Source organism: Epithele typhae (genome assembly GCF_022376455.1).
Source record: "Epithele typhae strain CBS 203.58 chromosome Unknown BXZ73scaffold_12, whole genome shotgun sequence".
Lineage (NCBI taxonomy): Eukaryota > Fungi > Basidiomycota > Agaricomycetes > Polyporales > Epitheliaceae > Epithele > Epithele typhae.
Window position 1 is genome coordinate 1 of NW_025954203.1, and position 14095 is coordinate 14095.

Consider the following 14095-nt stretch of genomic DNA (forward strand, 5'->3'; position numbering starts at 1 on the left):
TCTCGCGCAGGGAATACCAATGGCACAAGCGTCAGCACAACGGTGGCGGTTGAACCGGTCGCGGTAGTACATCCTCGTGACTCAGAGTCCATCTCCGTCCCAAGCCAGGTCGAGGCCCCAGCAGACTCCGGTACTATCGTCCCCACCGATTCCGCCCGGGTTGAAGTGGAGAACGGCGAGATCCCCCTTGATACTGTTCCTACCCTGGCTGCAGCTCAGCCCTTCTCCGCTGATGCGAAGACCCGTCGCACTACACGGGCCACTGCGTCTCGTCGGAAGGCCGGTCAGCCTTAGGCTCACGCTACTAGATACTTTGACCGTGAATGTATTACACATTTCAGATATTGCTTGCTACTCCGGAAACATATGATGTATTTTGGCAACACAAACGGATGTCATTAATCTGTTCTGCGTGGGTTTCATACCCCCGCGAGACCTGAACAGCGGTACACAATTCAGCCCGTGCAGATGAGTCTCGCACCGGCCCGGCGTCTATGTGTAGATGGGCGCGATTTCGTGGATAAGCGCAGGCATTGCTCTCTTCCTCTGTCCACCATCATGTTCCCTGACCTCAACCGCACCCCTCGCACTTCCATTCGATCCACATCCCGCTTACTCAACCACCACGCCAGCAGCCAGCCACCCAAGAAGATGGCGCACAATCTCCAGTGACGCGGACGCGGACCCGGAGGACACGGCGGACACGATGGTGAAATGTGCGAAGGGCACGCCCCCAGTGTAAGTACTCCGTTTCCGTCACATTCAACCCCAGACACCCAACTTTTGTCTATACGCTCTGGGATAGCCCGGCGCACGCGTCAGATCATGCTCGGGGTACAAGTGAGTGTAGGGTCCACTCCTTCGGGATCAAGGTTCGCTCCGACCCCCTCCTTCCTGTGGGGCAACCCCAAGCTCACCTCCACGCCCACAGCTCTCATCTCGATGCACAGCTTCAACGTGCTCGCAGCCGGGGACGTCTACGGTTGATCTACGGCGCGATCTACGGTACCGGCTTCTTCTACGAACAGGCTGCACCACAGACCGCTGTGTTCGACGGCGGCTGGGGTACTACACCCTACACCACGAGCACACAACGCGAAACTGTGGAGGAGAAAGTGCTCATATACATCTTCGCGTTCAAGGCCGAGCATGAGGTCGACAAGGGCCCGGACTACATCGCCGCGCACACGCAGTGGCAGCGCGACCGCGCACAGACGATCAAGAACCAGCTCGGGTCGAACAGCTCGGTATGTGCCTCCCTTCTCACCTGGCTGTCTCTTCGTGGGGTTCGGGGTCGGTACGTGGTGCTCAGGCAGCGCAACAGATTCTCGTGACGACCAGCGGTGAGTCCTATCTCGACGAGTCCATGCAGGCCGCGAGGTTTGGCTGCGCCACGCTCAACATGTTTGCCTCCATGCGTACGGCCCGGGCAGCTTCGACACCGCGAAGCTCGAGGGCTACGTCGTCAAGGCCGTCGCCGCCGGCAAGCTTCTCAAGATGGAGGAGTGGTGCGTCCTCCATGATCTATCCGGTCCTAGTAGACCGCCTGGCTCCTCCCCCTCCCCCTCCTCAGCTCATTCCACCCTCGTCACATTCCAACCCGCGCCCCACCGTCCAGATCCTGCTCTCCGTTGCCGCCGTCATCTCTCTCGCGCTCGGCCTCTTCCAGGACTTTGGGCCTGGGCGCGACCCGGACGAGCCCGCGGTGGAGTGGGTCGAGGGCGTCGCGATCATGGTCGCGATCGTCGTCGTCGTGCTCGTCGGCTCGCTCACGGACTGGCAGAAGGAGCGCCAGTTCCGCGTGCTCAACGCGAAGAAGGACGAGCGCACCGTCAAGGTCGTCCGTGGGGGTGTAGAGCGCCTCATAGACGTGCATGCCGTCGTCGTCAGCGACGTAGATCATGCTGTGCGACGGTGTGTTTCTCTCAGGCCACAACGTGCGCTGCGACAAGTCGGGCGCGACAGGGGAGAGTGACGTCATCAAGAAGATGAAGTACGAGGATTGTTTGGAGCTGCGGAAGACGCTCGACCACGACAAGAAGGACGCCTCTCCGCATACCGACTGCTTCCTCATCAGTGGTAGCAAGATCCTCGAGGGCGTAGGTTCGTACGTTGTCATCACCGTCAGGCCTCGTTCGTTCCATAGGCGCATCATGACCTGTATGTATGCTTGTCACTCCGTACGCACCTCGCTCTGACGGGACATGGACAGCGCTCCGCGACAGCAGAGGGCACGGCCCTTCAGCGCAAGCTGGAGCATCTAGCTAACAGGATCGCCGTCGCAGGCTCACTTGGCGGTTTGATGCTCTTCATCGGGCTGCTCATTCGATACTTCGTCAAGATCGGCACTGACACTCCCCACATGTGCGGATCTTTCGCGATCGTCTCTGACGGTGTATCGCTGACGTCCCTTGTAGGAGCCCCAGCCAAAAAGGGTTGGCTTTCGTGGACATTCTCATCTTGTCCTTCACGCTCGTCGTCGCCTCAGTTCCTGAAGGTACGCCCATCGCTCGCGCTGTCTCGAAGCATGCGTTCTAATTCATCTTTAGGTTTACCTCTAGCCATCGCACTCGCGTTGGCGTTGGCCACCAAGCGGATGACACGCGAGAACCTTCTCGTCCGAGTCCTCAACTCCTGCGAGACCATGGCGAACACCAGCGTCATCTGCACCGACAAGACCGGCACGCTCACGCAGAACGCCATGACCGTCGTGGCGGGCACCATCGGCGGCGACCTCGCCTTCGTCCGCGATCTGGCCCAGAATCCCGAGCGCGCCACACCCGACGCCACTCCCATCGAGCTCCGCTGCCTCAGCGGCGCGCTTCCTCCTCCCCTTCGTGCCCTCCTCAACGACGCCATTGCGATCAACTGCACCGCGTTCGAAGATGCGGACGCAAACACCGGCGTCTCCGTGTTCGTGGGCAGCAAGACGGAGACCGCACTGCTGGCGATGGCGCGCGACTCGAGATGGCCGGGCTACAAGGCCGTTCGAGAGGCTGCTGAGGCTCTACAGGTGTTCCCGTTCCCGAGCGAGCGCAAGGCGATGGGTGTCGTGGTGCGTCTTCCGGGAGGTCGTGCGCGGCTGTACGTCAAGGGCGCGAGCGAGGTGCTCGTCGCGGCGTGCGCACGCCAGGTTGTTGTCACAGAACGAGAAAATGTGGTCACGAAGGTCACCGACGAAGACGATCGGGCGCGGATCTTGGAGAGCATCACGTCGTACGCGTCGCAGACGCTCCACACCATCGCTGTATGCTATCGAGACTTGGACGACTGGTCACCCAAGGCCGACGAAGTACGTCACCCCATCCTTGTTGAACGCCCTCTCTGACCATTGTTTTAGGTCTCATGGACGGATCTCGCACGCGATCTCACGCTCGCTGGCCTCTTCGCTCTTGAGGACCCTCTTCGCCCCGGCGTTCGCAAAGCGGTGGCAGACTGCGCCCGCGCAGGCGTCCAGGTCAAGATGTGCACCGGCGACAACGTCCTCACCACGCGCTCCATTGCCACTCAGTGTGGCATCTTCACCCCCGGCGGCATCGTCATGGAGGGCCCGCGGTTCCGCGCGCTGTCAGACACCGAGCGCCGCGTGACCGTGCAGCGTCTCCAGGTGCTCGCGCGCTCGTCGCCCGAGGACAAGCGCATCCTCGTCACCACCCTCAAGGAGCTCGGCGAGATCGTGGCGATCACCGGCGACGGCACTAACGACGGGCCCGCGCTCAAGGCTGCGCACGTCGGCTTCTCGATGGGCGTCACGGGCACCGAGGTCACGAAGGAAGCGTCCGACATCGTCCTCATGGACGACAACTGGGACGGCCTCATCGTTGTCGTCACCCCGCGTCTAGATCTCGTCAGCGGGCGAAGGTGGCGGCGCGAGCCTTCCGAACTGGATGCTTGACTTCCGCGTTCCCCCCACGCTCAGTCGCGCCGCCTCTTTCTACATCGCCGATATTTGGCGAACCCGCCGCCCTCGACTCTCCCGCATCCTGAAACATCCCGATCCAGCCGTTTTGAGCTCTCATTGTCTCCGCATCGCCCGCGCCGTTCTTTGTGCTTCCCCCTCATTCATATTCTCCGACACCCACTCTTTTTCCGTTGCCGCGCCTCGTCCTACGTCGCCGACAACACCTCAGACAACGCAATATCCGAAACAGCCGCCCATCTCGGCCCCTCCCTGTCCATCAGCCCCATCTATCGCGCTGTTGTCTAAGTGACTGCATGTTCAGCACCCGGACCCGGAGCTCAAGGTCGTTGTCGACGCGTATCTCGGTGGTAGCTTAGGTTTGTTTGGCCGAGAGCGCGGCTCATGTGCACACACCGACGCTCTGGTACTGGTCGCTTGATGCTGGCAAAATTGACTGGACACACAGTTGCAGATTATTGGGCTCATGCCCGTTAACTGGGCAGCACGGGATACTGCCAGGTGACGGTAGCAAGTTCACAAGCGCGCTGAAACGATGTGGTATATAGAGGTATGTAACAGTCTGCTTAACAGACCCATGGACTAATGGTTTTTCACGCCTCAATAGACCTTCACTCTTTAACGACGTGCAATCGCGAGTTCGATCCCCATACTGTGAGTCATTTCTGTTCAGTGTAATCACAATATACTAATCATCTAGTAGCGTAATTTGTATGCCATAGTTGTGAATCTAGTCGTAGTTGTAGAGTATTAGTAGAGTACTAGTGTCGGCGAAATAGTACCAATTGTAGTCCGTTTAGATCGAGTCAATAATCAATAATACGCCTTATAGAAGGGAGCAAGTGAATATGTGATATGTTCTCATAGAAAGGATCATTAGGAGGGTAAGAAGCGACTGAAGGAAGCTAAAACCCGTGTATTACCCTTTCTTTTGCATCGCGTGTTGCCTCTTTTCAATCTCCGCTTTAAATTGCAATGGGACCTGCTGCTATTGCGATCTCCGCTTGGCTGTCGCAACATGCCGAGCCGCTTGCAACCGCCGGAGGCTCAATCGCGAGCGTGACCGCATTGATTGCAAGCTGGCGCGCGGCTCTTGCAAGGGCTTGCAAGCCGAGCTAGGCAGATTGTGACATGCTGTCAGCAAATTGCAAGGCGCTGTCACGGCGGTAATCACATTGCGAGCTAATTAGCCTAGCTCGCGAGGCCTCGCAACACCGATCAGTCCGGAATGCCTCGCGAGGCCTCGCGAGGCCGATTTGGTTTTTCCGACACCTTGAGTGTACACTGAGTCATAATGATCAAAATAAATACCGATTTCCCGAACGCGAAGTTCATGAACATTGAAAAATTCGTTGGTGGCATTGAGTAAGGGTCGTACACGGAATCCCCTAGTAAAAGGCGAGGGGATTGTCGATTGTACCACCCTCTACCACAATCTTACATGCCCTGTGGCGTGGTGGATCAGAGTCAGTTTTGGATTTTGGTCAATCCGCGGGGTAGACCCGTGCAGGTTTGATGGATCGGAAGAACCGTGCCGGCTGTGCCTGGTTTGGTGCTGCCGCTCTTGGCTCTGCTTCAACTCATCGTTGTCGTGAGCTGTTTCAACGGTACAAGCAATTAATGGCTAGTAGGAGTCAGTAAGGTAAGTTGGGCTGTACAAATATTGGTCTTTGACTCGTTCAGCTGCACGACGCTGATCACTACATACAAAGTCCTGTCGAACTCACTCTGCGGTATACCTCGGCGGAACTTGCGAAATCGTGGACACAGCCAACGACACCCTCCTCTCCCGCGTCTTGTACCCCATCGTCATGAGCCCTCCACCGTATCCCACTCCTTTCACCCCGTCCTCCTCGTCCTTCGCTGACTCTCGCCGCGCACCCTTCCTCTTCAGCGATGCCCCGGGCGCGGAGACCACAGGCTTCACGTTCTCTGTCGCCTCCGTGGGGGGCGTTGGCAACGGCCTTAGGCTCGAGTTCCTCGAGTGCGGGTTCGGGTTGCGCCTCCCCGCGGGTGCAGGGCTGACGGGGACACCGTTTTTGAAGCGCATCCCCGAGTCCTCATAGAACTTCGCAGGCTTGGACGCTACTCCCGCCCTTTCCTCCATCTTGGCAACTTGCGAGGCTACCGGGCCCAGGGGTTGTCTCTGTGGCCTTGGCTTTGGCTGCGCCGGGGGCGGCGACAGAAACTGCGCCTGTGTCTCTGGCTCTGGCTTTGGTGCAGGCTCCGGCGTGGCCGTGGGCTCTGGGGACTGGCTGACCACGGGATCCGACTCCCCACTGTCCTCCGAGGACGACAGCGACAAGAAGGACATCGGGGCGGTCGCCCGCCTCCCCGCGAACGAGCGCGACCGGCTCGGCCCAGCTTCCACCGCGACCTTCGCGCTCGGAGGCGGCGTCAGCCTCGGCTCAGACGACGCCCTCTTCTGCTCCGGCCTCCCCTCCAGCCTCGCCTGCGTCCGCTCCCTCTCTTCCAGCAAGGGCTCCTCGTCGCCCTCCCCACCTTCTTCGTCGCCACTGAGCGACCGCCCCGCCCCCGCCCCCGCCCCTGCCCCCACCCCTACCCATCGGATCCGCGCCTCCACGACCGTGCCCACCACGCCCGTCGGCGACTGCGAGCGCCGCGCGTTGTACCGCATCACGTACTCCCGCACCGCGGGCGGAGACGGCGTGCGCGACGGGCCCGCGACGCACGGGCCCTCCGGTAGGCTGTGGTCGCGGTTGTGCCGGCGGAGGATCGCGGGCGCGGCGGGCAGCGCGGGCGACTGGCTCTCCTGGCTTGTGCGGCGGGACGGGTTCGAGGCGAGGCTCGGGGAGCGGCTCTGCAGGTAGCGCTCCTCGTCGACGTCGTGCGCGCTGGACGCAAGGCCCGGCGGCGGCGGCGTGGCAGCCGTCGGTCGGGGGACGGGCGCGGGCGAAGGGACGGGCGAGGGCGCCAGCGCGAACCTCGGGAGCTCTGCGACGCCGCGTCCGCGCACACGGTGAGTCCACGCACGCGCGCTCGCGGGGGACGGCGGACGCACCTTCGATCTGGTCCATCAGGTCGACCTTCTCCTGCAGGGACGCGTAGATGTACGTCTGCTTGGACCCCTCCCGCGTCGGCGGACGGACCTCCCGCTTTCGCGCGCGCAGGAAGTACCACGCCATGCCCGCCGCGGCCAGCAGGACGACCACCGCGAGGACCGCGGCTATGATCGCCGTCGTCTGCCCATGGATGCCTCCGCGGGATCCCTTGCTGTCGGGGCTTCTGTGCAGGTCCTCCGTGGCGTCCCTGTTGGCTTCCACGGACCCTCTGGCCGCCAGCACCATGGTGTATGCGCCCGCGCTCGAGATGGTGGGCGCGGGGGATGTCGTGGATAAGGGCATGTGCTCAGAATCAAGGGAAATGCGACTGGGCGTGGGGTTGTGGGGTTGGGTGAGTGTCTTCGGTGATCTGTTCGTGGTAATTTCTTCCTGTAACGGGCGGAGAGGGGATATATGCAGGTTGAAGTCGAGAAAAGAGTCGTAAGGCAAGACAGGAGAAGGACAGTGGGTTCACGGCAGAGAGGGCAGAAATCCCGAGACAAGCGAGCGGCGGTCCGTCTGTACAGACGAGAGGAAGAGGCGGAGGCGGCAGTGGGGACGGAGGTTCAAGAGACGATGGCAGCAACAAGCCCGTCGTCGTGGTCAAGAAATGAGAAGCACACACTTCCCCGCGGTGCCATAGACCTTCGCTCGCGCGACAGCTACCGCGTTCGCGCGAGCCGCGAACCCGCACGACGTTGAAATTGTTAATTCGTTGACGACGTCCGCGCCCGGGACACGCACCCCCGGGCCCCTTGCCGCGTTCTTGTGGTTCAGCTGCGCCTTCGGATCATGTTTTTTTCGTCCCGTTCCCCAGCGTACTTACCCACTGGACCAGTCAACGCCCGGGCCCACGGTCGACCTGAGACAGAGAAGGTTGCGAAGGCTGTCGTCGCGCAGATATCTAGTCAGAACGAACAGATGGACAACACACAGTGACCACCGCGAGCACGCACCTGTCCAGTCACTGGCAAGCCGTCACCCCACCGCGCGCGGTGCCCACGATGCAGCCAGCGGGCGAGGCGCCGAACCACAATGATGGCCTTCAGGACTCGCTTGTCAATGTCATATCTGCAAGAGTCCGCGGCTGGCGGGATTGACCTGGCCTGCAACGAGGCTCGCGGGTGATGCACCGAAAATAATCCCCGCGGCAATGAGCGTCCGCCCTCTCACCCCGGACGCAAGGAGCATAGGGTCGTGGAACTTGACTTGAGGTCGTACCAGGGAATCGAGAGACATACATCCAGGTCATCTATACCAGACATATGTGTGGACACCCGACGAGACCCAGAGCTCGCCGCTCACAACACCGGCGGCTTGTACACGATGACGATCCGCCACCGCTCCTTCGCGCTCTGGCTCAAGTCCCTCGCGAACTCGCGCCGCCCCTGCCGCCTCCGCCGCCTCAACCGCCGCCCGCCGCCCGCCTCCTCGCCCGCGCCGCCCGCGCACACGCTCTGCACGTGCCCCTCGCCCTCGCCCTCACCCTCGCCCTCGTCGCCCTCGTCGTCCGACCGATCCTCGTACACCTGCACGTGCGCGTCCGGCGTGCGCGAGAGCAACGACGACGCCGCTGAGGACAGCGACGACGAGTGCCTGTGCCTCGGCCGCTGCGGGCAGTACGCCGACGGCGGCTGCAACGGCGGCGCCATGTCGGGCGGAGGGCCCTTGGACGTCCCAGAGTACGAGAACGCGCCCTGGGCGAGCGTGGCCTCCATGTGGCGCGGGTGGAAGAAGCGCTGCGCGCTCTGGCGTCAACTCGCGGAAGAACGCGAAGGAGGGAGGAGGAGAGGCTGCACGCACCCTGTTCCACTCGTCGATCACGTCCGCGACGGGGCTCTTGCGCTTCCCGTCGACGTGCGCGCGCAGCGCACGCCCCGCGATGAACCCTGCCCGTCCGCCCGCGCGTCAGCTCCCCGCGTGCACTGCGACTCCTCCGACCTCGACGCCGACACGACGCACCTCCGATGACCCCCGCGCGCACCATCGCGGGCGCCGCGCCCGCGAGGAGGCCGCTCACGGCGGCGAGCCCGCCCGCGTCGGCGACGTCGCGGAGGAAGCGCGCCCAGTCCGCCTCGGTGACGTCGTGCGCCGCGAACGGGTGCGGGTGCGGCGCGTGCGCGCACGCGGGCGGGCGCAGCGGGAAGCCGTCGCGCGCGAGCGCGGCGCTGTGCGCGTGGTGCACCGCGGGCGGGAAGGGCGCGTAGTTCAGGTGCGCGGGCGGCGGGCGGGCGAACGCTGCGGGCGGGAGGCGGGGGGTGGGGGCGTCTGCCGTAAGCGCGGGCGAGGCGGGCGAGGACGAGGAAGACGAGGAGGAAGATGAGGCCGTGTGCGAGGAGGTCGTGAAGATGGACCGGGCTCTGGATCGGCCCTTGCCCGTGCCCGTGCCGATGTCGAAGTCGGTGGGGTACTCGTCCACGAGAACGAAGGAGTACATCGAGCCCGCACGCGAGGGCGCGGTGGAGACAGTGGGGCTCGCGATGAACGCGCGCGGGTCGAACGGGCAGTCGGCGTGCGAGGACGAGCAGTCGGACGTCACGGAAGGGGCGTAGGACGCGGACCAGTCACCACTCGTGCTCGACGCGCCTCCCGTGGAGATCACCGAGGGCGCGTACGAGGTTGCGGAGGAGTGCCACTCGACGGTCGCGGGCGCGGGGCCGAGCTGGGGCTCGGGGAAGGAGAGCATCGAGAACGCCGTCCCGGGGAGCCGGAGCTCGTACGGCGTTGCGGCAGAGGGCGCGGTGGCGGCGGTCGGGGAAGGCCAGGATGCGTGCGCGTGGAGAACCTCTTCGTAGGGAGGGGGAGGAGGCTCGTCTGCGTCCGCGTCCGCGTCCGAGACTGGGTCTGAGAGCGCGGAGGCGTGCACGTCCGGAGGTGCGAGCATGGCGTTGCGGGACCCACTGGCGGCGTTCATGTCTTGCACGCTGAAGACCGGGAAGCCGTTGTACCCGCGCTTGACGTCCAGGTTCGACCGCTCGCTCATCGTATGCACGGAGGACGGTGACAGCGAGAGGGGGAGAGGGCTGGAGGGAAAATATTTGCCAAAGCGCGGTCGACGACGGTCGACGGGGTTTATGTACCCGCTGTGACAGACCGTCAAAACGGTTAGCAGAGGCGGAACATGTTCGAGCACGTACAGCACCGCGATGTGCACGATAACTCCCGCTTCCCGCTCGTCTTCGGGTGCTTTCGTCCACTCGGCGGAGCTGCCAGCGCTATTAGCATCTGCCCAACGGGTGCTCTGCGTTCTTGTGGCCGCAGTATGCGAGTGCACAAGTACTCGCTTAGAGGATGTCCCTGCTCGGGGACGGTGCAGCTCTCATGCAAACAGGCCCTGGCCCCGCGGTGCCATGCGCTGGATCCTCCCGGCCCGAGATAGCTTGTTTAGCCTGCGTCTTCCGTCTGATTCGATATCGGCAGCACGTCATCGTTTCAGACTCGAAATCTTCCAGGTCGTCGATGACGAAAGAGGCGGCAGCATCGGCGGCGCCGCAAGACCATCATTTTCGAGAGTACCTGTGGAGGACACGTGGCGCATACCGGTACTATAAATGCCAGGCGGGGACGAGGACGAGGACCTGTCAGAGTTCTGTTCTGCCGGACCTGCTGCGTGACCGACCAGGCTCTATGGATGTACAAGATGCCTGGGCAGCCTCGCAAGCGTAGTGATCTCAATGTCGCAAGGGGCGCATATACGCAGACACGAGGGTGAACGTGCGGGCACCGGGGTTCTAGTAACTCTCTCCGCCAATAATGCTCTCCCTCTGACGAGTGTCGAGGCCGCCGAGAGTTGAGATATTCTAGTAGAACAGCATCACACCAGCGCAAGATATTGCCAGAAATCAATGAAAGCAAGTCCGATAACTCACCTAGGTAGCTCGAAGGTGGTGGCAGAGGCGGCAGCGAAGGCGACGAGGGGGTCAACCGGTCATCGTTGCAGTCGAGAGACGAGTCAACTCCGCGATGTGGAGGGCCCGAGGACCGCGTGCTCAACAGGCGCCGATACGCCACAAGACTCGATATCTGCGCGTTGAAACAGCTGGAAAATGAACGTACGTCACGTACAACTTGCGACATGCACAGCACAATTACCAATCGACGACCTCGGTGCACGCCGTGATACTCGGCCCGGCGAGATATTCGTCAGGGTGGTGCTGGTTGAAGAGGTATCAAACATTAGATCCAGGTGGGGATCACAAGTAGAGTACAAACACGATAGCGTGAGCGAGCAACCCGAACATAGCCCGGGTCGTCATAGCCGGAGTCGTAAGCAAACAAGACGTACACGACGTCAAAGTCATGGCTATCATACACCGTTCGCACGAACGTAAAAAGCAAGGGGGAATGGGGGTAAAGTGGCAGAGGGACAGAGCCCGGGGGACGGTAGGGTATGGGCGCGAGCGCGTGAATCGGAGAGGTCAGAGCGCGCCTCGGCCTATCCTCACATGTGCTCGACACTGCTCAGCAGCCCCGCGCGGTTCACGGAGCTGCTTATGCCCTCCCCGCTCTCCTCCGCGATGAAGTTCGCGCGGGAGCCTGAGCCGCCAGAGACCTGGCTGATGATGTCGCTCTGGAGGTGCATGGGGACGAAGACGACCTTGCTGCCCGCGGTCTTGGCCATCGCCTGGAGCGCCTCGAGCTGGCGGATCTGCATCGCCGCCGGGCTGGCGAGGATGTCGGCGGCCTGGCGCATGAGCCGCGCCGCGTCGACCTCGGCGCGCGCGGCGATGACCTTGGACTCGCCGATCCGCTTCTGCTGCGCGGCGGATGAGAGCGAGGCGGAGACCTCGGGCGAGAAGATGATGTCCTTGATGAGGATGCCCTCGATCGCGACGCCCCACTTGTCGGCGACGTCTCCGACGATCTCCGCGATTTCGAACGCCATTGCCTCGCGCTCGGTCACGACGGACTGCACCATGCGCGCGCCGACGACGTGCCGGAGCGTGGTCTGCGCACGCTCGATGAGCGCCTGGCGGAGGTCGGAGATCCCGAACGCAGCACGGTACGGGCTCGTGATCTGGAAGTAGATCACCGAGTCACTGTGGGAGCGGGGTTGGGCGAAGGTGAAAGCGAAGTGCACGATTAGTCAGACGCGTGAGCGTGGCACAGGGAGGAAGGGGGCGTACATCTCGACGTCGACGTTGTCGCGCGTGATGACCTTCTGGCGACCAATGGGACTGATCTGGATCTTGACGTCGACGATGCGGAGGGACTCGGTGCAGACGTTGACCTGGACGAGACCGGGGTCGACAGACTTGTAGAACTGGCCGAAGCGAGAGACGAGGCCGACCGAGCCTGGGTCGTACGATAGCATCCGGGGTTCACACACTGCGCACACCGAGGGAACGCACCTTGGTAGACCTCCCTGAACGGGTTCGGGCATGGGCAACACGGGATGGCGCCAAACACGCCGATGCACGAGCCGAGCGACTGGAGCAGGGAACCGTAGATTCCATGGGTGACCTGGGGCGAGTGCGTAGGAGGTCAGAGACGGGAATCGACTTGGGTAGGAGGGAGAAAGACTGACCTCGCTAGTACCAAGATCCTGCGCGTACGATGGCTATGTGAGGCGCGCAAGGTGAGTATGTGGGAGAACACATGGGGAGTCGTGCGAGGCACGGACCTGCATCTCGCTTCGCTTGAGCGGCTGGACCTTGATGACATGCTCGCCGTTGGGCTTCATGCCGGCGGCGTGGCTGGGGCCGGTGCGGAGCGGAGAGTCGTCTGTGACTGGGGACGCGTTGAATGACATGGTCAGGGAGGAAAGGATGGGGGTGAGAGAAGAGAGAGCGTGCGGAAGGGCGGCTCGAGCATGGCGGTGGAAGGAGAGGGCGTCATGGGCTGAGCGGCTCACCATTGGGAGCGTCATGGTCGACTACGTTCCCACGAGAGGACTCGCTCGGGGTGGACGCGCGGTGCTTGCTGTCCATGTTGCTCATTGCGATCGTCTGCTGCGGGACTTAGCGCAAGTGAGAGAGAGCGGCGAGGTCGCGAGCGGCGGAGAGCGCGGCGGGCGTGCTGAGGCGCAGGCTTATAAGGCGGGAGAGCAGAGCGAGGGTGAGAGCGCTGCGCGTCAGGTGCGCGTGCGCAGTGGCAGCCTTTCCCGCGCCGGTGACAGCGCCTTCCTCTCCCACTCGGTCGGCACCCGTCCTTCGAAAGATCGGCCTGGGGGAGACTGGCCGCATCCACTCGCGCTGCGCATTGCTTGTCAGCGTTTGTATCGTTCACCGGCACACGTCTTCGGGCTCGTTGTCTGCACACATTCAAGCGTCTTCAATTCACATCGCCGCCGCTCTCTCCCCCATGCTCACACTAAATGCCAGCGGTCGAACTCTCTTGTCGCTGCGCAACGCCGCCTTTCAGCCAACGTCCCGACTCCTCCCGACGCCGCGCTCCACAGCGCCCATCTCCTCCGCCCCCATCGGGTGCTTGGGCTCTGACTCGACCTCGTCCGTCCTGAGAAATCATCTCGGCTGGCGGGACGGTCAGCTCGGCCTTCAGACGCTCAGACGCCCATGGCTTCCGCCGACTCGGCACGGACCAAGTTCAAGACAAACAAGCCAGCGTCACGCCGCGCGCAGTCTCTCGAGCCATGTGCCGACGTCATGTTCAAGTGCCTCCGACGTGCCCCGGGGGTTTGGATCCTACTACAGCAGCACTGCCCCGTTCGATACTCATCGTTCGAGGTGTCAAAGCTCCACTGCGCAGTGTGTCCGGCGTATTCTGATTCTCACCGCACTTCAAGCCTATGCGCGCGGCAAGTTTGGCAGGACGCAGCACAGGGTCGTGGCGTTCGGATAGCAGGTTGAGGGAGGGCCACAGGGTCTTGCGAGAGACGAAGGCTTGTGCGATGTGTACGCGCGAAAAAAAAAACACGAAGATAGCTCAACTCTACAGGCATGTCAGATGGAGGCTAGCAAACTGACCGGCGCCTTCAGTGGCGATTGCAGCCAAGCGCACATTTCGGCGCACCTGCGCAGTCACTGGAGTCGAACATATGACCAGCGGTTCGCCACAACCTTGATACACCGCCACCCGCGAAGTATGCATACAAGCTCGGCGCGTTCCTCGTTCTTATCGCTACGGATTTCCTGTGACGCGCAGTGAGCGCCCA

At 62.4% G+C, this 14095-nt stretch overlaps 3 protein-coding genes across 3 annotated transcripts; 1 reads left to right on the forward strand and 2 right to left on the reverse strand.

Annotated features, from left to right (window-relative positions):
• Nucleotides 1-825: 825 nt before the first annotated feature.
• Nucleotides 826-3895, forward strand: BXZ73DRAFT_99431 (uncharacterized protein; the record flags this gene model as incomplete). The annotated part of the gene is made up of 10 exons (XM_048028002.1): nucleotides 826-872; nucleotides 932-1247; nucleotides 1325-1380; nucleotides 1434-1512; nucleotides 1574-1840; nucleotides 1899-2160; nucleotides 2226-2364; nucleotides 2418-2497; nucleotides 2550-3292; nucleotides 3341-3895. The coding sequence occupies 10 exons, from the start codon at nucleotides 826-828 to the stop codon at nucleotides 3893-3895; spliced, it is 2544 nt and encodes an 847-aa protein (XP_047879728.1).
• A 1747-nt stretch (nucleotides 3896-5642) lies between these two features.
• BXZ73DRAFT_99432 (uncharacterized protein) lies at nucleotides 5643-7227 on the reverse strand (the record flags this gene model as incomplete). The annotated part of the gene is made up of 2 exons (XM_048028003.1): nucleotides 5643-6874; nucleotides 6942-7227. 2 exons carry the CDS (start codon nucleotides 7225-7227, stop codon nucleotides 5643-5645), a joined length of 1518 nt encoding a protein of 505 aa, XP_047879729.1.
• A 4195-nt stretch (nucleotides 7228-11422) lies between these two features.
• Nucleotides 11423-12920, reverse strand: BXZ73DRAFT_43904 (uncharacterized protein; the record flags this gene model as incomplete). The annotated part of the gene is made up of 6 exons (XM_048019232.1): nucleotides 11423-12020; nucleotides 12108-12276; nucleotides 12333-12444; nucleotides 12509-12541; nucleotides 12605-12705; nucleotides 12836-12920. 6 exons carry the CDS (start codon nucleotides 12918-12920, stop codon nucleotides 11423-11425), a joined length of 1098 nt encoding a protein of 365 aa, XP_047879730.1.
• Between the last annotated feature and the right edge of the window lie 1175 nt (nucleotides 12921-14095).